This window comes from Lactuca virosa, chromosome 7 (genome assembly GCF_052849685.1).
Source record: "Lactuca virosa cultivar CGN04683 chromosome 7, Lactuca_virosa_CGN04683_v6, whole genome shotgun sequence".
NCBI classification, from domain to species: domain Eukaryota; kingdom Viridiplantae; phylum Streptophyta; class Magnoliopsida; order Asterales; family Asteraceae; genus Lactuca; species Lactuca virosa.
In genome coordinates this window covers 58,350,303-58,376,119 of record NC_136432.1, presented here as the reverse complement: position 1 = coordinate 58,376,119, position 25,817 = coordinate 58,350,303, and the positions used below count along the sequence as shown (strand labels likewise).

General features: G+C 36.9%; 1 protein-coding gene and 1 pseudogene across 1 annotated transcript; one reads left to right on the top strand and one right to left on the bottom strand.

The window, feature by feature from the left end:
* Positions 1-4,836: 4,836 nt before the first annotated feature.
* On the bottom strand, positions 4,837-5,911 carry LOC145126676 (putative F-box/LRR-repeat protein 23 pseudogene; annotated as a pseudogene).
* Positions 5,912-6,052: 141 nt separating this feature from the next.
* LOC145126675 (uncharacterized) lies at positions 6,053-8,076 on the top strand. The gene is made up of 4 exons (XM_079061994.1): positions 6,053-6,064; positions 7,114-7,121; positions 7,223-7,373; positions 7,513-8,076. Exons 1-4 carry the CDS (start codon positions 6,053-6,055, stop codon positions 8,074-8,076), a joined length of 735 nt encoding a protein of 244 aa, XP_078918120.1.
* Positions 8,077-25,817: the final 17,741 nt, after the last annotated feature.

Sequence of the window (25,817 nt, the reverse complement as noted above, 5' to 3'; positions counted from 1 at the left end):
CTCAATGTTGACCTTCTTCTTCAGGTACTCAACACCTATCAGCTTTCTCATCTCAGCAAATTTGATCCGTGTCATTGCTTTTGTCAATACATCAGCTCTTTGTTGGTCCCCACTTACATGCTCCACATTAATCTGTTCCCTTTCAACACACATACGAATAAAATGGTATTTGGTATCTATATGTTTACTCCTCCCATGGTGAACTGGATTCTTTATAAGAGCAATAGCAGATTGATTGTCCACAAGTAGCTTCACCTTTTGAGCTTTTCTTCCAACAAGGTCACTCAACAAATTTCTCAACCATAAACCCTGACAAGCAGCTGCAGTTGCAGCCATGTACTCCGCCTCACACGAGCTTAGAGCAACAGTTTGTTGCTTTTGTGAGGCCCATGTTATCAGATTTCCCGAGAAATAATATGCCACACCTGTGGTTCCTCTTCTATCTTCCCGATCATCACTGTAGCTGCTGTCACTGTACCCTACTAACATACCATCACCTCCTCTGCGATACATTAGACCATACTCTATTGTTCCTTTCACATATCTTAGGATATGCTTTATGGCTGTCACCTGCTCACAACACCAATGCTGAAATTCAGATCAGGTCTTGTATGTACTAGATATCTTAGGCTGCCAACCAACTTCCTGTAGTTTGTTGCATTTACAGGTTCCCCTGTTCATCCTTGGTCAGCTTCAACTTGGCTTCCATTGGATATTGTGAGCTGTTGCACTCTTCCATTCTTGCCAGTTTTAGAATCTTCCTTGCATACCCCTGCTGTGAAAGCATAATGCCATTCTTCCCTTGATGTACTTCTATTCCCAGGTAATAGGATAGAAGTCCCAAGTCACTCATGTCAAACAATTGCTTCATTCTTTTCTTGAATTCTAGAATTCCTTTCTCACTTGAGCCAGTAACTATAAGGTCATCCACATATACTCCTACAATGAGGATTAAATTGGATTTGTGTACCTTATAAATTGCTTGTTCTTGAGCACATCTGGTGAATCCTAGTCCTTTGAGTGACTGATCCAACTTCATATTCCAGGCTCTTGGAGCCTGTCTTAATCCGTACAATGCCTTTCTGAGACGATAGACCAGATTCTCCTTTCCTTTGATCGAGAACCCAGTTGGCTGAGAGACATACACCTCCTCCTTGAGGTCACCGTGTAGAAAAGCTGACTTGACATCTAAGTGATGTACAAGCCAGTTTTCTTTTGTCGCTAATGCCAGGATTAGTCGTATGGTTTCCAAACGAGCCACTGGTGCGAAAGCATCTTCAAAGTCGACGCCTTTTTCTTGAACATACCCCTTTGCGACTAATCGGGCCTTGTGCTTGATCACGTTTCCTGCTGCATCTCTTTTCAATTTAAATACCCATTTTAACCCAATTGCCTTTCGGTTTGGTGGCAATTTGGTCAAAACCCAGGTATTGTTTTTCTCGATCGATTTTAGTTCCGCCTCCATAGCTAGCTTCCAATTACTTTTAACTGATGCTTCTTCAAATGTTGTGGGTTCATCATCGATCAACAGCAGTTCTTGATTTCGCTCATACAGCCTTTGCACCTCGTCTTCCTCCATCCTCTCTGTATTCTGATAAATCTCGTTGATTGAGCGAAACCCTTTTGTTGGGGTATTATCGAACGAAGCTGCCGACTCAATATCATCGTAATCTCTAGAGTATTGGTTCAAGGATGCTGCTCGTGACCCATCTCCAGGTGAGGCTGAAATCAGCGTCTCATCAACAGGCGTGTTGCTTGATCCGAAATCAGGAGAGCGTGCGTGATTGTTAGTCGGTGTCGAGGGGCTTGTATTCATATGGTCTGATGGTTGTAGTTCTTGGGCTGGTTGTAATTGGGTTGCTTCTTGGACCAAAACGTTAGTCCAATAGGGTGTGGTAAGTGGTTCATTAATTATTTCTTCATTCCAGGCCCATGCTTTGGACTCTTCAAACACCACATCCCTTGCAATTACAATTCGACGCTTCCTGGGATTGTACAGCCGATACCCTTTTGTTCCTTCTTCCACCCCCAAATAAACCATGGTTTCACTCCGGTCACTTAATTTGGATACGCCCCGTAATCTCTTGACAAAACCCACACACCCAAACACTTTAAGGTGTGCAACCGAGGGTTTCGCACCCTTCCAAGCCTCGTAAGGAGTCACATCCTTGAGGGCTTTTGTTCCAGTTCGGTTCAGTAGGTACACCGAGTGACTCACAGCTTCTCCCCAAAATTGATCCGGTACCATCATGGCTTTGAGCAAGGACCTTGTCATCTCTAAGATCGTTCGATTGCGTCGTTCCACAACGCCATTTTGCTGGGGCGTGTGTGGAGTCGTCAGTTGACGTCGTATGCCAGCTTCTTCACAAAAATTCAAGAATTGAGTGGAGTTGAACTCACCCCCCCGGTCGGTTCTCAACATCTTGATTTTACACTCGCTTACTTTTTCCACCTGTAACTTGAATTTCTTGAACATGCTAAAAGCTTCGTCTTTGGATTTGAGCAGGTACACCCACATGTATCGGGAATAATCATCAACAATTAGCAGAAAGTACTCATTGCCACCCTTTGTTGCAGGTGTGATGGGTCCACAGAGGTCTGCGTGTAACAGTTGAAGCGGTTCCTTAGCTCTCCATTGGGCCGCTTTTGGAAAACTCTGTCTAGGTTGCTTAGCTAACATACATCCTTCACACACATGTGCTGGATGAGATACGAGAGGCATCCCTGTCACCATCTGCTTCCGTGTCATCTCTTCCAGCATCTTAAAATATGTGTGGCCCATACGTGCATGCCACAACCATGAGTCATCACTTATACTTATAGCTAAGCATGTGGGTTTCCCAGGTGTGAGTTTTATCTTATAAAGTCTATTTTTTGACCTTTGTACCTTCATTATTAAGCAGCCAACTTCATCATACATCCTTAGAAATTCATTCTTCATTCCAATATCGTATCCCTCCTCCGTCATCTGTCCCAGGCTTATTATATTGCTATGTAGAGCTGGGATATAATATACATCTGGGATAATGAACTGATCACCGTTTTTGCAATCAAACAGTAAAGTTCCTTTTCCTTTGATAGGAACCTTAGAACCATCTCCAAATCGCACCTGTCCAGTCACCTTCTCATCTAATTCTGCAAATAAAGCTTTAGAACCAGTCATGTGGTTACTAGCCCCATTATCTAGGTACCACATGTTGTTATCTTCTCTTTCTTTTAACTGGTTCGGATACACCTTCTCCTCATTCAGAAGAACCATACTTGTATTTTCTTCTCCATGTACGGTTAGCAGCAAAGCAGGTCCATCTTCATCTGCAGCTAAGTTCACCTCCTGATCTTGCTGCTTCTTGGCTTTACATTCGGAAGCATAATGGCCAAGTTCTTGGCACTCGAAACATCTTATATGGCTTTTGTCTCGTGGCTTCCGGTTGGAGTTATTTGCTTCTTGACGTGAACTCCCACCGAAACGCCCACCTCTTCCACGAGTCGACCCCCGACCTCGCGAACCGCCTCTTCCACCTCTGTCACTGTTTGCACCTCTCCCCCGACCCCCGGTCTTGCTTGGACTTCGATGACTTGAAGAGCCCTCCGACTTTGCAAGTAACAAGGCATTGTCACCACCTGAGTTTGCCTTCCGGAGTCGGAGTCGATCCTCATAAGCCTTTAAGTGCCCAATTGCCTCCTCGAATGGCATGGACTCCATGTCGGAGCTTTGTTCAATTGAGGCCACAAGATTTATAAATCTTTCTGGGACAGTGTCGAATAGCTTCCTTACCAATTCTTCATCTTCCAGAATTGCCCCTGCACTCCCAAATTTTGAAATCATGGCCGATATCCTCCCTGCATAATCATCTATGGTCTCCGTGTCTTTCATTTGAAGTCCTTCAAATTCACTTTTCAACACCCGTAGTCTTGCTTTCTGGACTCGTTCTGCACCCACATACCGTGACTTTAGAGAGTCCCACACTTCTTTGGCTGTCTTCTTTTTGGCAGCTTGTGCAAGCATCTCTTCCGGGATCGATTGGAAGATGAAGGCTCGAGCTTGCTTGCTCCTTTTCTCATCCACAACCACACCGGTTGGTGGCTCGATGGCATCCCATAACCCATGGGCATCCATAATGGCTTCCATCTTAATCGACCATGTATTGTAATTTGATGAGGTTAGCATCGGGCATTGAAGGGGGTAAGGGCTGTCTTTGGGTGGATTGGATGTTGAAGCTACTGTCATGGTATCGTATCTGATGATCTTGGGCATACACACGATCAGAACCAGGCTCTGATACCACTTGTTGGTGGGCAGGGCTAATTTAGTAACAGGGGTAAAAGAGGAATGAAAAGTAGTCGAATGCTTAATGCTTTATTAAAGTGACTGAAAGCTGTTACAGAGATTGCATACTCAAATGAAGCTAAACTAAGATACTTAAATAGGCTAAAAAATAACAGAAAAAATCAGAAAACACAGCAACGTTCTTCAACAACTCAACGTGCCTTTTTATTCTCCTAAAATACTTGGTCAACATTGACTAACATTAGAACCACAACTCTTGGTTTCCCTCAGTCGATCATAGAGTTGATATCTTTGTAATAAGTGGTACATAACCGGAATAATGACAAGTAATCTCTCAATAGTATCTAATCTTAAATTATCATAAACATTTTGGTATCATAGCCATTACAGCCTGAGTATGTGTAGCAGCAGCTAGCCAAACAGAGTGAAAAATCTGCAAAATGCAAAATGAGTATGAAAATGAATTGCGATATTAGGAAGGGGAAGAAACATAGGATAACACAATGTGATCAAAGAGTTAGTCAGCCTTTTGAGATCAAGATGTTCTTTCACATCATAAAATCTTTGATCCGTTGCGTACAAAATTTTCCCAAATTGCCCTCGAGATTAAGATTAGAACACATACGAAGTTCTAGAGATTCAAGGTGAGGGCAGCCAATAAGAATGGCCTTGAGTCCATCGTTTGTCATATCACTACCACAAAAATCCAGATGGCGTAACTCAGGCATGTAGTTTGCAATGGCAAGGGCATCGCCGTCATTTTGTGACCAATCGAATACTTTGTTCACTGTGAAGGACTTGAGCCAAGGGCAATTCCGTCCAATAACTTCAATGTCTTCTGCCCTCATGGAGCCCAAAGAAATGTGAAGTTCCTCCAACTGTGGAAACCTTTTGGCTGCCCGAGTCAACCAACTTCCCCTGCCACATAAGTACGTAAGGCAAAGACGTTTCAGCTTACTTGATCTGTTCACAAGTCACCATTGGAGCCACAGAAGAGCAACAAAATTTCAGTAAAGAGGGGATAATTGGTGATGTGTATACGTTCAAAATGAGTATGAAATTGAATATCGATGGAAAAGTGGAAGAAACCTACCGTAGAAATATGTAATCAAGGAGATCGTCGTTGCCAAACCCTGAGATATTGATATCGATCAATTCCCCACAGATGAGATCGACTGCCTTCCTAGGGGGTGTTTGGCTAAGCTTATGACTTTTCATAAGTAGTTTTCAACTTATCGCTTATAACTTATAAGTTAATAAGTTAGGGGGGAGTTACTTATAGATTTTGACTTATTTCCGGTATGATACCTTGATAAGTTATTTCTATCCAAACACTCATTTTAACTTATACCGGTGTGGAACCGGTAATAAGTTAAAAAAGGAGCTTAAATAATCTTAGCTAAACACCCTCTTAGTCAGCCTTTCGAAATAGTAATTCTTATCACGAGCATTAAGCGATTTTTGCACATAAATGACCTTCCACATCGCCGGATCCTTGCAAATTTTCCGCCAAGTTCTGCATACTTTCCTTGCGCTCTTGAGTATCTCTTTAGTTCCCAATCTTTGAAGTATATTAGCCATCGATTCGTCAGGCATTTCCAGCCAATTTCGATATTCCTTCATTGCCGATGACGGCTCTGCGGCGGACGTCGACGCCGTTTTAACTATGAAATACGACTATGACCGAGTCGTCTGAGTTGGGATCAACAAGTAAAAGAAAAAATATATTGCATTTTCTTCTATAAAGTTGACAAAATTACAAAAATGGTCCCTGTGGTTTGTTAATTTCTTTGAGTAAGGTCCAAAAAAAAGTTTATTAGCAAAATTACAAAAATGGTCCCTCCATTTTTTTTATCATAAAACGTAGATTTACATTAAACCAAATTATTCCCAGTAATTTTGGAGCAAATTATTTTTATTAAAAATAAATATGGGGCTAAAAAAATGGGTTAGATTCTTTTCAAGATACGTCTCTTTTTAAACACATGTATCTTACCTTCCACCCTCACAACCTTATCTCTTTCTATGTCTCTCTCTCTATCAACAATTACTCTCTCTCTCTCTCTAAAAATGAACAACCAATTTTTTTTAGATATTCCTTTATTGCTGCTCTCGATCGTTCCCTCTTCAAGTCGCCCCTCCCATATTAGTCGTTACCCATATCCTCCCCTGTGAAGCCACCGGCCGGATATCGCCGCAACCCACAACAACATCGGAGACCTTCGACCCCATAGCCAAGGTTTGTGTTTCTTCCTGTTGTCTACACTCGATTTTTTTTCCTGCTATCTTCTTTCATTCTTCTTCTTTTTGGTTTGGATATGCTTTTATTGCTGCTCATGTCGATCGTTCCCTCTTAAAGCTGCCCCTCCCCTATTAGTCGTTAGCCAAATCCTCCCCTGTGAAGCTACCGGCCGGATATCGCCAAAACCCACAGCAACATCGGAAACCTTCGACCCCACAACCAAGGTTTGTGTTTGTTCCTGCTTTCTGCTTTCATTCTTCTTCTCTCTTCATCCAAAAATTCCCAATCCAAATCTATTGATCGTAAAAAATTGGAAAATCAATAAAGATACACCATTTGTATGTTTCCGTTTTCAGTATATTTAGCTGAGCATTGTCATAATTGTTATGTTTAGGAAGAGTGTTTCTTGGTTATGCAACTGCATCAATTGATACAAACACAAATGTCACTGTACAAAGGATTATAAGGAAGAGTGTTGCTTAGACCAAACAAGATCTTTATTTTTATGCAATTGCATCAATTGATACAGACACAAAACAGATTTGGTTAAAATTTTGATGTTGCTACTGTTTCTTTTTTTTAGTTGCGACTGTTTTATGTACGTTTATAACTAGTACTTTTGACCAAGATTGATACTATTGCTGTTTTTTATTGCAAAACTTACAATTTTGATGTTGCTACTGTTTTCTTAGGTGCTACTGTATGGATCATTTCGATACTACACTCACTAAAAAGAATATTATTGCTGAACAACGTCACGCTATATATGAAGCCTTATTGCAAGCAAGTGTTTCTGGAGAGTTACAAAGGGGTGCCATAAGTGATATAGCTTCACAATTCTCGGTATCGAACCGGACCGTTAGTCGCATTTTGCATAAGGCTAAAATTTAAATTGATCATGGACTACCGGTTGTTTTATCTTCAAATATGGCGAAGGTTGTTGGACGAAAAAGGGTACAAGTTAATTTTAATCAAGTTTTAGATATTCCGTGTTGCGGGAACGTTGGAGACAAAGCCTATTTTATCCGTGACTAAAGAAGTAACAAGGTCATGGTTGATAGAAAAAGTTTTGCCGGATATTAGAGCTAAATGGCCGCGAAGTCATGTTGGTCCCATATTTATCCAACAAGACAACACCAAGCCCCATATTGATGTCAATGATAACAAGTTTCTTGAAGCGGCAGCTCAAGATTGGTTTCATATCCGACTTAGTTTTCAGCCCCCCAATAGTCCGGATTTAAATGTGTTAGACCTTGGATTCTTCCGAGCAATCCAATCACTTCAAGAACAAGAGGCTTTAGGTATAATTGATGAATTCGTTCATGCGGTTCAAACGTCTTTTGAAAAAATGCAATCTCAACAACTTAACAATGTATTTTTAACTCTACAAACGTGTATGAGGGAAATTATAAAGGTTCAAAGCGGGAACAACTATCAAATACCGCATATTGGTAAGAATAGGTTGGAACGAGAAGGTAACTTACCACTTCAAATTGGATGTGATGAAAGTTTGATAAATGAGGCTTTATTGCATTTGGCTGCCTAATTTTAGAAAAAGTATTGTGATCAAAACAGTATGAAAAAAACAATTTTGTATTGGTACCTTTGATGGTGTATTGTATTTTGTCTTAATTCTTTTTTGTTTTTATGTCATGAAATTAGTTTGGCATTGTGAATGTGGAAGTAATTTTCAAGACAAAAAAAATTGGATATGTGATAACACAAAAAAAAAAGTGACCTTGGATATGCCTAATTGGCATTTTTGTTATTCTTTACTTTAATTGTGATAGTGTGATAATCTACAAAAAAAAAAAAAAATAATAATAAATAAACAATCGTGCAGGAAAAAAAAAGTTTTTGGTTGGTTAAAGGAAAACAAAAACAAAAAGATGCCTTCATGATTGTGTGATAATCTACAAAACAAAAAAACAAAAAAAAAAACAGGGAAAAAAAACAAGCAAAAAAACAAAAAATCTTTGGTTGGTTAAAGAAAAAGTGGCTTTTGTGCATTAGATTCCATATCAAAAAACAATCATGAAAAGTAACTTTTGAGGATATTTTGGTAAATGAGACATTTAATTTTAGAAATGGGCAATTATTTTGGGACAAAAAAAAGGAAAGATGGATTATTATATTGGGACGGAGGGAATATTATTTTTCTATTGAATTATTATATATTAATAAGTATTATTTTTAATATATTATATATGTTAATAAATATTAATTTATTTTATTATTAATTTTTTTAATTAGTTTTTTTGAATTTCTTCTTTGTTGGATTAATTCTTTTTACTGGATTATTATATATTAATAAGTATTATTTTTAACATATAAATTTGTTATATATTTCAGTTTTTGTGTATTCCCATGTATCTAAATTTGTTATATATTTCAATAAACTTATGATTTTGACATATATAATTTCCCTAAAAATATTTCTACATGAATTACCAAATCCGAGTACTCACTACTCCGCAGTCGGCCAAACGAGTACCGAATAACAAGTTCTACAAGCTTGCCAACACCTGTAGTGGTTGTGGTGGTTTGAAAAAACTCGATTTAACATTTTCGTCGTCGATGGCTGTATTGGTTATGAATGGTCGGCTGGAGGCTGTATGTTTTCAAGGGTTTTTTGCGCATTGTGTGGGTAGTTACACAATGTAGTTTTCGTCGAGAATGATCGATTGTAGGCGATGGTCGACGATTTCTAACGAGATGATACCGCGATGCAAGGTGGTAGAAGGCAACGAATGGAGGAGCTGACTAGGGGTGTTTGGTTCGAATTTCCTGGTGGTTATAGTAGAATATGGCCGACTTAGTGGCTAATATAGAGGATTCTGACGGATTGTGATGAGGTTGTCCTAGGTGGCTATTGGCAGAATTAGGTGTAACAAGTTGGTGAGGTTTCCGTCGAACAATCGATGAAGGTGATGGTGTTTGTCCCGCCGATTTAAACAATGGGACGCGACACATTTGCGTATTCCGACGTCTTTGTGCTGGAACCAATAAAATTAAAAAGAATTAATATTATACATTATAAATTATTAATCCAATAAAATGATATTTATTATATATAAAAATAATAAACTAAAAATAATAATCCAATAATAAAGAATTAACATAATAAAAAACAAAAAATAAAATAATTAAAAGAAATTAATAATACAATGAAGTAATATTTATTAATAGAAAGTATTATATGTTAAAAAAATATTTATTAATATATAATAATCCAATAAAAAAGAAATTAAAAATATTATATGTCAACACCCAGCGAGTACGCTAGGCGTACAACTCCTTACGTTGGGCGTACTGCTGGGTAAGCATGCAACGGGGATTTCCAACTATACGCTGCGCGTAGCGAGGAGTACACACGGCGTACTCCTCGGACTTCCATTTCCCACCTCTCTTGGTCTTAATCCGTTAAGAAAAGTATTCCAACTATAGAATTGAGCTAAATAAGGCCTCATAACTCATAAAGTTGCTGACTTTAAGCCTTTGCATGGCTAGTCAAGACCAAAACCCAAAAACTCTAACTTTCTCAACACAAAAGACCATACAACTCATGCATGGAGAGATCTAGATGTCCAAGCACTCATTTTTATGGATCAGGACACTCTAATAACCTAAAAGGATAGAATAATAGCTTTGGAATTCACCAAACTCAAAAAGTTCCATACTTGGGACATAAAACCCTAAAAAGGACCCAAAACAAGAACTAGAACAAACAATGAGCAAGTTTAAAACTTGATACCTCTGGAAGATGCACAAACTGAATTAGAACTCAGAACCAAGAGCTAGAAGCACCAACTATCCTTCCTTCAAGGCTTCTTCTCCACCAAAAGCTTCACAAGGACACTCAAATAAGCCACAAACACACACAAGCTAGAGGAACGAGATTAGGGTTTTGGGGAGGTTGGAGGCTGATAATCGTGGCTAGATATAAAGCCATCATGTTCCTTAAATAGGGACACAAGAAAATATTAGGGTTTCTCACTGAGCCTAGTACGCCCAACGTGCCCTTTGGTATGCCCCGCGTACTAGGTGGCCTCCGCGACAATGCTAAGTGCATGAGTACGTACTCATGCGTACGCTCTACATACTGACATGCCACCTTTTACATAACAAGGACTAGTCCTGCCATATATAAAAAGGTTAAGGTCCGAAAAGTTATACCTCCTTTTGGGATCTTAAAGATAGAAGTCGTCTAAAACCCTTTTTGGTCGATTTGAAGGCTGAAGAACACGATAGGAGCATCACTTTGAAGATCAAAATTTGGAAACGTTGTTTAATTATTCAGTTTATCTTAAATATCATGTTTAGCAATAATCCACTAATTGATTCCTATTTTTCAGTAAACATTATAGGTTAAAACCCTTTTACTTCTTAGATGTGTATGGTTCCTAGATATTGTGGTTTGATTTGTTAGATGGATTTGTAAAGCTTGATTCTTTATTATGTATGATAGATTTCTTACCTTATGTAATAAAGTTTCAATTTTTATTATCAATAACTAAGTTTAAGGAAGTTTAGAGGACCAATCTGACTACATGAACTTCTATCTTAATTAGTTTATGACAACAAACTGCTAGGACTAGTTGTTGGATATGCTCTGAACAATTTTCATCTTAGTGCCCAAAAATTTGATAGCTATACTAGTTGAGTTCTTTTGTTTCCTTGCCCATCAATTAAAAGAGTTAGATTAGGACTCATTTTAGTTAGTCCTATACATAGGATATCAAATCATCTTTCTGGATTATCCTTTTTCTATCTTGTTCTACACCTTTGTAACCCTTTCAACATTGAGATTAATATAGTTTTCATTCAAAGTGGTTTTTCCCGATTCTGGATTTCTTCCACTACAAATCCATTATTATTTTGGTTACTTGTTTACGTTCTTACTCTTTCAAGGGGTATCAAAGCTAGGTTAAGGATCAGAGACATACCGGTTGCTGATTGAATGGGCCTGTTAGTCGTTTGAACCCCATATGATTTTTTTTCTTAGCGATTCTTCATAAGTCGTTTTTTCTTTTTCTGTGACGATCTATAGACCATCAAAGTTATTCGATCGTTCTTTCCCAGGTCGTTCTTGTTGGGTTTTGAGCATATATAACATCAATCCTATGGTGTTCATGCAACCCTAATTGCTTTGATCTAGGTTTTTCTAATTTGAACATACAACATTCAATACCAAAGCAATAAACCCTAATCTAGCATGCTTATTTCGAAATTAACATAATAAACAAGTTAGAATGATTAACTCAATTTGTTATGTAGTAATGACAAGAACTCCTTGACCTTTGAAAGCTTAGTGCCTCAAATGTTTCACCTCTAATGGAATCACAAACACTCTTGCAACAAGATGACTTAGGAGAGGGGAGGAAATCGGCTAGGGTTCCTTCTAAAACACATAGGCCAAAATCCTCATGTATGAGGGTCTATTTATAGTTGTGTGGGCTGCTAGGGTTTCAGCTGGAAACCCTAATTCTCTGCTTAAGCCCTAAGCAATCCATGGAGCCTATCTAGAAAGCCCTTGGACGAAATCTTCTTGGACTCTCCATAGATTTCATCCAATCCCTTTCTATTAGGAATCAAAAGCCCAACTAGCAACTATCAGATAATTGCAATATCAGTCCCCTTTATTTAATCAGTCTCTTTTGATCACAAAATTAATTTCTGATCAATACTATTTAAACAATATGATTTCCAAATAATATATTAATCTTGTAATATATTAATAAAACCATTTTGAGTGTGAATTTATTATTCATATAATAAATTCTACTCTCTCTCCTCTTGTCATCCTATCAAGTTGCATGAGTGAAGGCAACCCAAAAGGACCATGCTCATAATCGGGTCAAGTACATACCAAAATAGTTATGGGCTAGACACCTAATCCAACAGTCTCCCACTTGGATAAGTCTAATAACTATTTTGCAAGTACGACTTCAGAACCTAATTAGCAATCGTAGCTTTCAAAAACCGCTGTCGAACTCTAATATTATTAGCAATGTGTCCTTTAGATAAAGGATCATATAATCCTCCATTCTAGATATCGTATGAACTGAGACATGGATTATAATCATCCTCTCCGTTCATGTGTTGTTTCTCGATTTCCAATTTATTACGACTGACAACAGACTACAATTGAATACATCAACTTAGTCCAGGCTTGGCCAAGCGCTTAGGGTGTCATCACTAAATCATCGAGGAGCCCACAAATGTCGCTTTTTTCCCTCTTAGGGTAAAAGGAATGGATAAACTTCGACTCAAATGCTCGCTTGTACCTACTCATCAAATCACACATAACAATATGTTTTATAACACCAAGTTACTGGTGCCTTTACATATTATCAATGTGCAACCGACTTGTAAATTACAACTCACATGTATCGGTTTCAAGAATATAAGATATTATCGTCTCACTAATCACTCGTGATAAAATCCATGAAGTGATTCAAGTGAGCGTGGGTTTAATCCAATACTCTAATCTTCTTACTACAACACTCATGAATTCTTTAGTAAACGTTTGTTATGCCTAAACGCTTTAGACAATCTACAGTTGGATTCATGACAGTCTTACCTCATTACCTACTTCCAAAGTATGATTGACTGTGGATGTTTGAATAACCTAGTTATTCTGGAAGTGAAAACATGCGAAGTGAAACACAAGAATAATCGAATCCAATACGGTCTCAAACTTTTGAGTATAAATAAAACACTTATTATTTAATCACCATATCGATTACACATTATTCATTATATAATGTTTCGGATAATCAACTTAGTACTTTAATTATAAGAATAGTTATCCCATGCTCCAAGCATGCACACTATGTTTACCTATGGTCCTTACTTTGTGAAATAGATTAATTGAACACATTTGCAATGATGCTCATTCCACAATTCCTAATCCTTATCATAAGTGTAAGAATACCAAATTCTTGCCACTATTAGAATATGTTAGATTCCAACATTTTATGCAACGATCCTTTCGTAATGTCACAACACCAAAGCCACCAAGACTTTTCCAATGATATTACAAAGTGCTCTATTGGAGATTGCTACAAGGCAATTCCATAGATATGAAGTCTCACATTCAAAGTACATTCCTTTGAACATCCTTCTTGCATAAAAGTTTCTAATCTAGACATAGATTCTTGATATCCAACTCCCATTATGGAAACATTTCCATATTTGCCATATAACAACTCATTCTAAATAGAGTCCTATCTATTCATAATAATGTCGATATGTTCCATCCAATACTATACTTCCAACTGCCCACAAGGACCAACCCTTGGCGAACCTTAGATTGTCCTCAATAGTTGTTTAAATATTTTAGTCATTTCCGGTTTTAGTCCTTTTTCCCTCTTAATGCCCTAGGCATTTGGAAAGTTTAGAACGGTCGAATATTACAGCATATGCAATCGATCCTATACCAGAAGCGCATGGGACACGATTCATGAAAAACGTGATACTTTATCAGTTTCTTGCTATAATATTGTCATATATATAGAATTCCCTTATGTTGAATCTTTTCAACATAACATCCATATATATCTTTTGACTAAATTTGATTAAAATTTCTCGATCTAAGCTTTTAGATTTGAAATGAAGTATAATATTCTCTCCCATAATTATAGCAAAACAACCTTTCAACCGCTGTAACTTTGCAAAGTGAAACTTTTTGTTTTCTATAATTAATATTGCTAACTTGTAACACTTAAAATAATAATCATGCTCCCACTAACATGATGATTATATCTTTTACCAACATAACACTTAGGCTCCCACTAGCTTTGACATGTATCCAGAAATCAACTGAACTTCTAGAAAACAATACTTATTGAATTTCTTAACAAAAGTTCATATTTGTGATACGAGATGCTTTGATAAGCCTTTATCTAAGCTTCTTAAACTCATACACCTTTCCTTAGATAGCTCATATGTGTTTCTAAACAATTTCAGCACTTATAGCAATAAGTCTTAAATGTTTAAACTAATTGTCAAATCTCACAATTCGAACTATGAAGAGGGATGTCGTAGTCATAATCGAATTTGAGAATGCAAATATCACAATTTCTATCTTCTTAAAATCTCTCTTAGTGAATGCTTTTCCTCACAATCATTTTCATGAAAATGGAGAGAAACCTTATGACACTTAGATTTAACGGTGTATGTGTTCCTATCCATGTGAATTTGTCATAACCATAATCATAAGACAATGTTTGTGACAAATCCAAACTCATATGGACTGAACTTGTTCAATCTTAATTTCTTGCCACTTGTCGGCACAAGGACCTACCATGTCTTCCAAGTTGTTTAGCAGATCACCCTTACATATCAATCTATTTTCTATTGATCAAGGTGCTTTGCCTTATGCAATCAAATGAGAACTCATAGAACTTACACGCATAGTCAACTTACCTGGAATGGCACAGAAACAAGAATATGTCAACACGATAGGTTACAATCCTCAAGTCGTGTGCTAGTATAAAATGATAGGTTTATTCTTGATTAGTTCTTGAAACCCTTCAAGATAATTAAGACTCCCACTGACCTCTTGACATATAAGATTCTCTTGTCAAGAAACATTCCTCGACAAACAAATATTCAAGAGTTAGTGCGGATTCTTATCAAGACAAAACACAACACACAATTGGTCTTAGTTGGTCTTTGTCTTATCCACGACATCACAACTTACCAATTTCAAATGTGGGAGAGTACGAAACATTTCTACTCCACATTTGATGAGTGTTATAAACCTTCTTAAGATGTGTCACTCAAGTCACAATCTTGGAGTTCAACTCTAAGACTCGATTTTGGAACGAAGTATGATTCACCTTTTGATTTAACCATTTCAACAATTTCCGATTCCTCTTCTTAGCCATACCAGTGCACTAAGGTGTCCATAGAGGATCAATTGTGACACGGTTTCAAAATTACTAATTTAATCATAAAACACGATACTTAAGTACTCTCCCTTCTTTTCAGATTGGAGAAACTTTTATCTTTCTGCCTAATTGATTCTTCTTATTCGTTCTGCTATACATTGAAACCTTTTCAATGATTCAGAATTACACTTAATCTTGTAAGCATAACCATATTTGCCAAACTTTTAGCAAATCATGACGAATATTCTTATCGTTCTTTGTGGCGGACTTGACCTAGTGCACAACAATGCGTACTAGATCTCCTAGTCCTTCACTTGACTCACATACTTATCTGAACAAGGAATTAGTCTTAATTTCTCAACTACGAAGGTTCTCATTCATCATAAAATACCAGTTGCATGATTCCAAGTTTCTGTCCAGTTGAAACTTGGGTGATAAGAATCCTTCCTTATTTGGTAAATTTTTGGACACTACCACAAATAACATAACTAAGAATCACATCCTTTTCAATATTGCTATCAATAGAAACATACAAACATCAATTTTCATGAATGCCATTGCAAGGATATATAAATAATACAAAACAAAATTTATTTTATTTATAAAAGTGAAGAAAAACTTGTCCTTACAACGCAATTACAAATGAAAACTATGTTACTAAATATTTCCAAGCAATCTATCCTAACTCTTAGACAACAGCTCAAAAATCCGATCTTTGAACCATGCGATCTATCCATTTCTTCGTGATCAGACTCAGCTCACTCTTCCTTTAAGCTTCCTTTCTTTTCTTCGATCCTACAAAACATCAAAATGCAATCATATCACATCATGTATTAAGAATCTACAAACATGAACTTAACAGAGTTAGATAGTGGATTTTACCTGAAGCAGAGTCATACATCTTGACACTCCCATCTTCGCGATCCTTCAGGTAGATACGGCAGCTTCGCATCCAATGCCCCTTCTCTTGGCAGTAGAAATAAACGGACTCTTTGGGAATAGTACGTGGAACAGTTTCAGATTCAGCCTTTCTCTTTGCCATCCGGTCAAACGGTTTGACCATGGTCGAGCCCTTTCCATTGGGAAGAGAAGACTTTTCTGGACTTCCAATGTTGCCATTGTCAATGTCCATGGAAGTTTGGGAGGTTGATCTACCAGTCAAATTTACTTTACCAGTGCGCCAAATCATTGCTGATTCAGCAACAATAAGTAAATAAGTAAGATCAATGAGGGTCACGTCGTGGTCTATCATATAGTACTCTCTAATGAACTCACTATATGAGTTAGGAAGTGATTGAAGAACCTAGTCAATAGCCAACTTCCTTGAAATATCGACACCCAACATTCTCAACTTGGCAATGTGTGACTTCATCTCCAAGATGTGTGCACACACAGACTTTCCATTCTCATGTCTTTTTGCTAATAGGGCTTGAGCGACCTTGAACTTTTCAAGTCTTAGAACACGTAGGTCAGGGAGAATTATTGGAGGAGGTGGAGGAAGTGAAGCATGATTTCCATTTCCACAATCCAATCGTGGAAGATCATCTGCATGTGGAAAACTTTTTCCAAAGGATTCAGGAAGACCATAGTTGTTAGAATTTGACATCTACAAAACGGGAGAAATTCAAGTTAGTTGATTCAATCCTTAATATAACACCCAAATGAAATATTAAGGCTAGGATCCATCACAATATTCTACAACTCGGAAGAGGGATGTCATAATCCAGTTGTAGAATATTTGAAGGTAGGTAAATGACGATTTACCAATTTTCACCATGAAAAACGAAAATTGAAAGTTAGGTTTTAAATGTATTGAAACTCCTAGATCTTTTGAGATTCAATGGACTTTTCAATGGCATGTTTAATCTCGATTATGCCCTTCAAGTTTGTGACTGGGATACCGAGGATCACAAACAAGGTGTGGATAACCATGCAAATTAGCTTGGTACTCTCGAAGATGTCTATCACCTAATCAATGTGCCTGTTAACCACATACGCTCCATTGATCTATGATAATCTACGAGCTACCCATTGCCATCCTTCATTGGTCCCATATTAGTGTGCCGGTTAACCACACACGCTCGACTAACAACCAACATGGTGCAATGTGCAATTTCATGGATTAACACCAACTCCACATTTTTCCTAAAGTAACTAAGATTTGGGAATTTATAAAAGTGTTTAGTTACTTCGTATTTCATTATACGTATAATGGAAGGTTTGTGTCCTATCCTACCCGTACGGCTAACGACCCTCCACTAGTCAAGGGTGCGGTGGGTATGAGTGGATACCCAATGGCGGTCATTTTACAGGCCGCTTCCTTAAACATCCCTTATAGACCAGCTTCGTGAATGAGGCCTACTAACGGTAAGACTGACATTTACTTATACATATATATATTAAACTTTTAATTCTATATAGTATAAGGGTGTATTTTATACTTTTAAAATACTAGGTGGTTTAATCTATTAATAAATTAAACTTTTAATTTGATTAATCTTAAACCATATTATTATGGATTTATTAATTTTCTCTTTTAATTAAACACTTAATTAATTTAATAAAACGATAAGGGTCCAATTTGAACTTTTCAAAACTACTAGGGTTTTAGAATTTAATATTTCAAAATTAATAGTTTTTAATTAAATTTTAAATTCCAAAACTTGAGGACAAATTTTGAAACCTTTCAAAATATTAGGGTTTAACTATTTAAATTTCAGAAACTAAAACTTTTAAGTTCAAATTTAAACTATAAAACCAAAAGGGTGTAAATTGAAACTTTTCAACCTTACTAGGTCAAATATTTGACTCATAATATCCTATATTATCCATATTTAACCAAAACCATTAATTTTGATAAGTATAATCATTCCAAACATAAAAAATCAATTTTAGGCAATAAAAACGAGTTTTGGTAATTATCCTTAACAAAATCTGCTCAAAAAATCAAAAATCTTGTCAACAACACCCTGGACTCGCCGAGTCCACTGATGGACTCGCCGAGTTCATGCAATTCATCGAGTCCACTGATGGACTCGCCGAGTCGGCTTCTCAGACAGCAAAAATTCGACTTTTTGATCCTTTGGCAGTTCACTTTTGCATCTATTCGACTAGAAAAACGACATAGGCTCCGATACCACTGATGCGTTTTGAGCATAACATCAATCCTATGCTGTTCATGCAACCCTAATTGTTTTGATCTAGGCTTTCTAATTTGAACATACAACACTGAATACCAAAGCAATAAACCCTAACCTAGCATGCTTATTTCGAAATTAAGAAATAAACAAGTTAGAATGATTACCTCAACTTGTTATGTAGTAATGACAAGAACTCCTTGACCTTTGAAAGCTTAGTGTCTCAAATGTTGCACCTCTAATGGAATCACATACACTCTTGCAACAAGATGACATATGAGAGGGGAGGAAATCAGCTGGGGTTCCTTTTAAAACACATAGGTTGAAATCCTCATGTATAAGGGTCTATTTATAGTTGTGTGGGCTGCTAGGGTTTCAGCTGGAAACCCTAATTCTCTGCTTAGGCCCTCAGTACTCCATGGAGCCTATCTAGAAAGCCCTTGCCGAAATCTTCTTGGACTCTCCATAGATTTCGTCCAATCCCTTTCTATTAGGAATCCAAAGCCCAACTAGCAACTATCAAATAATTGCAATATCAGCCCCCTTTATTTAATCAGTCTCTTTTGATCACCAAATTAATTTCTGATCAATACTAATCAAACAATATGATTTCCAAATAATATATTAATCTTGTAATATATTAATAAAACCATTTTAAATACGAATTTATTATTCATATAATAAATTCTAATCTCTCTCCTCTTGTCATCCTATCAAGTTGCATGAGTGAAGGCAACCCAAAAGGACCATGCTCATAATCGGGTCAAGTACATACCAAAATAGTTATGAACTTAGACACCTAATCCAACAGTTCTTTCCTTCTTTAAGCCCACATATACGTTTTTCCTTTTCTTTGAATCGCAGTGTAGTTTTTTTTCTCTTTATTAAACCCTCGATTTATTAAACCCATAAGTTATCTCCTTTGTAAACATCTTAAAAGCATCTTATTTTAGCCCATAAAATCCATTGGCCATTTTAATTTGCTTTTACTTAGCCCATACTAGCATTCATATCTTTAATCGATTGTTTGTTTTAAACCATTAAAACAATTTATTATTCCAACCTATTTCTTTGAATTATTTTTCTTAATAAAGAAAATAAGGGTATAAAATCGATTACTCTATGGCTACCGTCAAATACAATCTTCCACATTTAGATCGTGGCACTCGTTTTTTACTTTAGCAAGTGAAGATGCAAGATTTTTTTGCTCAAGCGGATTACGAAGATGCATTAGATTCCTTTGTAAATAAACCTCAAGCTACTTGGACTCCCAATGAGATAAGCAAGGATCGTAAATCCCTTGCATAAATCCGGTTACATCTCCATAATAAGATTCTCCAAGAAGTACTCAATGAAAAAACTGCGGCTGCTGTTTGGTTAAAGCTCGAGTTAATATGCATGTCAAAAGATCTCACGAGTAAGGTGCATTTAAAGCAAAAGCTTTTTCTACATATGCTTCAAGAGGGAGGTAATTTACTTAACCACATCTTTGATTTTAAAGAGATTGTATCCGATTTAGCGACTTTGGAAATTAATTATGACGAAGAAGACTTTGGTTTGATTCTTTTGTGCTCTCTTCCGAGCTCTTACTCAAACATAAGAGATACAATTCTTTATATTCACGACACCCTTACTTTACATGAAGTATATGAAGCTTTGTATTCAAAATAAAATATGAAAGAGATGGTATCTTCAAATGGGGCAAGTAGTTCACAAGCTGAAGGGTTATCGGTTCGGGGTCGTTCCAAAGATAGGGGCTTTCGTGGAAAGAAAGGGCGTTCCAAATCTCGAGGCAAAGGCAAAGATAAAAATTGGAGGTATTGTCACAAAGATGGTCATGATATTTCAAAGTGTTACAAGTTGAAAAATAAAGAAAAGAGAAACGGGGAAAAGAAAGATGAAGAAAAATCGGCTAATTATGCGTGTGACAAAAAACAATTCTGATGGTGAAGTTCTTGCGGTTGTCGTCGGGGTTGCCGATATTCATGATGAATGGATTCTTGACTCAGCTTGCACATATGACATGTTCCCACATAAAGATTGGTTTTCCACTTTTGAACCAATTCTCGACGTTGGGTCCATTCTTGGTTTTGACAATTCACAATGTAAAATTGAAGGAATCGGCTTTGTTCGTATCAAGATGATGTTTGAAGGTATTACTCGTACATTGACTGATGTTCATTACATCCCGAAAATGAAAAGAAACCTTATATCACTTAGCGTATTCGACAACAAAGGTTTCAAATTTACAAGTAGAGATAGTATGTTAAAGATCTTAAAAGGTTCTTTAGTTGTTATTAAAGTCGATTTGCGAAAATCCAATCGATTGTACTATGTTCAGGGTACAACCATCACTGCTTCCGTTACTCCCGTATCTTCTAATAATCATATACCTGATTCTCATGACAAATCACCCCAAAGGATCTAAAAAATTCCAAAATCGATCACAAACACGATTCTTCGGTGATCCCGAAACTACTTCCAAATTTAGTCCAATTTTGTCTACCACGTCTTCAAAAACCGATGCATTTAGAATATGACATTGTGTATTAGGCCATATGCGTGAACTTGGATTGTCTGAATTAAATAAACGGGGTCTACTTGATGGTTTCAACAACGGCAAGCTGGAATTTTGCGAACATTGCGTTTTCGGTAAATCTAAGCGGGTAAAAAATCAATACCGGCAAGCACACCACCAAAGGCATTTTAGATTACATACATTCTTATTTGTGGGGTTCTTCCCAACACAAATCTCTTGGTGGTGCGAGTTATATATTGATGATAATCGATGACTACTCCCGAAAGGTATGGCCTTATTTTCTGAAAAACAAGTCTGACGCGTTTTCTGCCTTTAAAGAATTGAAGATTATGAATGAAAATCAAACCGGGAAAAAATTAAAAAGTTATGGACTAATAATGGGATGGAATTTTGTTCAAAAGAGTTTGAATCATTTTGCAAATATGAAGGTATTGTTCGTCACTACACCGTTCCTCACACGCCGCAACAAAACGGTGTAGCTGAACGGATGAATGGCGCCATTATTAGCAGGGCTCGTTTTATGCTATCTGAGGCATCTTTACATCATAGATTTTGGGATAAAGCAGCCTCCATGGAATGCTATTTGATAAATCGTTCACCTTCAGTTCCATTGGACAAGAAGACTCTGATTAATGTTTGGTTCGGTTCGCCGGCATACTACTCGGAACTGCGGATTTTCAGGTGTGTTGCATATGCTCACGTTGATAATGGAAAGATGATTCTTAGAGATATTAAATGCATTTTTATTGATTACAAATCAGGGGTGAAAGGATATAAGCTTTGGAATACCGAGACAAACAATGTAATTATAAGACGAAATGTCGTTTTCAACGAAACTGTGATGTATTACTCACCCAACAGCCATGTCAACTCGCAACATGGTTCTTTGCGAAATATTTTAGACTTATACCAGGATTCTCGTAATCATATTGATTCTCATGAGAGTGCTCAAATGCAGGTGGAGCACACCATGGCTTCCAAAAATACCGAAAATGAAGAAAATTCGCTCAACCCGAGTAACAATGTTTCATCAACTCCTTCAAGCTCCCTGTCCCCATCTCGTTCTATAGCAACCAACTAACCTAGGAGGGTTATTATACCGCCTAGTAGGTTCACTAATGTTGATAATTCAGTATCTTATTCTTTCTCGGTTGCCGAGGAAATTGAAAACTATCAAGAGCCATCATCCTATACTGAAGCAATTTCTACTTCTGATTCTGACAAGTGGGTGACTACAATGCAAGAAGAAATGGAATCTCTACAGAAGAATCAAATTTGGGAACTTGTCGAATTACCCAAGGAAAAGAAGCCAGTTAGATGCAAATGGGTGTACAAGAAAAAGGAAGATTCCACATTCAAAGCCTGACTCGTTGCAAAAGGGTATAGCCAAATACCCGATATAGATTTTACTGATGTGTTTTCTCCCATTATCAATCATAGTTCCATTCATACTTTACTTAGAATTTTTGTCACACCCCGGCCGTCGGCGAAAACACCGGGCGGTGTAACGTCATTTCTCGTATCATAGTTATCAACTTCCTAAAACCACATGCAATTTAAAATACGTCAACATAAAGTTGGTGAGTTCACAGGTTTTGACTCTAAGTAGAAATAGTACTTTTTCTCAATTCAAAAGTATAGTTTTGAAAGTATCGTTTTGACTCTCCAACATCTAGTATGTATATATATATATATATATATATATATATATATATATATATATATATATATATATATATATCCTAGGTATAATGGTTTACTTACCAAATAAGTAGTATACCTATAAGTCTTATACAAATGTTTGTAATCCCATACAAACTAAGGTTGCTACATATAAATCTTATTTCAATTCTATACGAGTAAAACCACTACGTATAAATCTATTTTAATTCTATACGAGTAAGTAGAATAGGTATAGTGGTCTACTTAATATACAAGTAATATACCTACTAGATTCTTATACTTAGAGTATAAGTCTTTGAGAAACTTATACTTAACATTCATACTTGTATATCGACAAAGTATAATGCTTCTAAAGTTGTGCTACCATGAGTCTGTAGCTGCGATTGTATGACTTAGTTTTATACCTCTTATTATTATTACAAGGATCACACCTTGTGGTACTTACAAGGATCACATATTGCGGTAGTACAAGGATCACACCTTGCGGTAGTACGAGGATCACACCTTGCGGTAGTACAAGGATCACACCTTGCGGTAGTTTCCGCACGCTTCATCGACGTCAGAAGGTAGTAAATTAGGCAAGTTTGTCACCCGAATACCGTTGGGTTGGAGCTAGCAACCACGGGTGGGGTTGTCAACACGTATAGATCCATATATAACTTCATCGCTCACACGGGATTAACGGTTACAGGTCAGAGGATTTCCACTAAGATTTCCAATCTTAGTTGATGAATACAATAACTCATGTAAACTTTGACGGCGTTCTATAGTTCTAATAACAAAAGCATTTTCGTGTCTAAAACCCTAAGTTACTAGACTATGCTTTTAAACATTACTCCTAATTTCATAACATTTAGGCAGTATAACAGCTATAACTTGAAGTAAAACCAGGTTTTATCTTGACATAAAACCAACAATAATATATAACATATCAACTTTTATCTTGACATAAAACCAACAATAATAGCATATAACATATCAGGTTTTATCTTGACATAAAACCAATAATAGCAACATACTTTTTAACATATAGAACTTCCGAATATAACTTCAGAACTATATCGCACACAACATATATATAGAATCCTAAGTATAACTCAAGATCTACATTAATTCAAGAACATGCTAACAAGTTGATAATATTTGTATATATTCAAAATATTATATTTAGAACAACTATATCCCGGTTAATATAACTATTTATGTTGATACTAATATACTATCATATAGACATAATAGTAACGTATATACAATATTTAGCATGCGTTTTCCCCCGAAAATATTAGAAACTGGGGTTGTGAAACTCACCTTAATATCGTGCTTCGATAGAATCTAACTGAAAACAGTCAGCGGTTCGCGATCGTCGGGCTTGGGATGCGAAACGGCCTCAACAAACGAGAGAGAGAGAGAGAGAAGAGATTTAGGTGTAAGGAAGCTTATGGACGCAATGGCTATTTATAGGCTGATTTTTGGCCCTCACGACGTGAGAATGATAGGTTCACGTCGTGAGTTATGGCAAGAGTCATCCTGTAGTCTTAACGTGTGTTTTCTAGCCTCGAATAGTGTCCTGCAGGGTCCTCACGTCGTGAGAAAACCTTGCTCACGTCGTGAGCTTTTGGGTTATCGTTCCGTAGACTTCTAGCTTATAAATGTGGCGTTTTGACTCCTCACGTCGTGAGTTTTTATGCTCACGTCGTGAGTTCAGTCAGATTAGGGTTTCTGACAGCTGTATCTTCGGAAGGTCATAACTTTTGCATACGAACTCCGTTTTTGACGTTCTTTATATCCATGCGTAGGTATTTACGAGTACTACAACTCTCTTTTAGACTCAAATAGCTAGTTCTAAGTCTATTTTAAATTCCTCTTGTTATAGAGATTTTATAGTGTTCGGTTTATCATAACTTCTTCACGCGAAGTCAGATTTAGACGTTCTCTATATTTTTGGAATCGTATGGACGTATACTTTGAGTTGTATCATAAAAGTTCATACTTGTATTAGAATTTATTGTGAACTACATAGTAAGTTTATCACATTACTAGTTTAACAAAATCACATTACATGGTTACATGTGATTGTTATTGACCTATTTTGATTATTGTTACAATTTTTGCAATGGATGATTTGGAGATTAGACAACTTGATGTGAAGACCGATTTCTTACACGGTGATTTGGAAGAAACAATTTACATGGAGTAGCCCGAAGGTTTTGTTATTCCCGGGAAAGAAGATTTGGTGTGTCAGTTAAAGAAATCGCTTTATGGCTTAAAGCAATTACCCCAAAAATGGTATTAGAAGTTTGATAACTTCATGATGTCTCAAAACTTTAAAAGATCAAATTATGATTCATGTGTTTACCTAAAATTCGAAAAGGGCATCCTATCTACTTATTACTTTATGTTGATGATATGCTTATAGCTGCAAAAGACAAGTCTCCCATCACCAAACTAAAAAACAACTTAGCAGGGAGTTCGAGATGAAAGACTTGGGTGATGCAAAGAAAATACTTGGCATGGAAATATCAAGGGATCGATCCATAGGCAAGTTATACTTAAGCCAAAACAACTACATCAACAAAGTTCTACACCGATTCAACATGCAAAATGTCAAACCGGTAAGTACACTGCTTGCCGGCCATTTATGGCTTTCTTCTTGACTTTCTCCACAAAAATGCTAAAATTGATCAGATGTCAAAGGTTCCTTATTCAAGTGCAGTTGGATCGTTAATGTATGAAATGGTTTGTTCCCGTCCCAAATTATCACACGCTTTGAGTGTTGTAAGTTGTTTTATGGCTAATCTAGGAAAACAACACTGGAATGTCGTTCAATGGATCTTCCGGTACCATAAAGGTACTTCTAATTCCTATTTGGAGTTTGGGAAATCAACAACTGGGCTATGTGGATACATTGATTCTGATTATGCAGGCGAACTCAGCAAAAGAAGATCCATCACGGGTTATGTTTTTACTATCAGTGATTGTGCCGTGAGTTGGAAAGCTACACTTCAATCTACCATTGCTTTGTCTACTACGG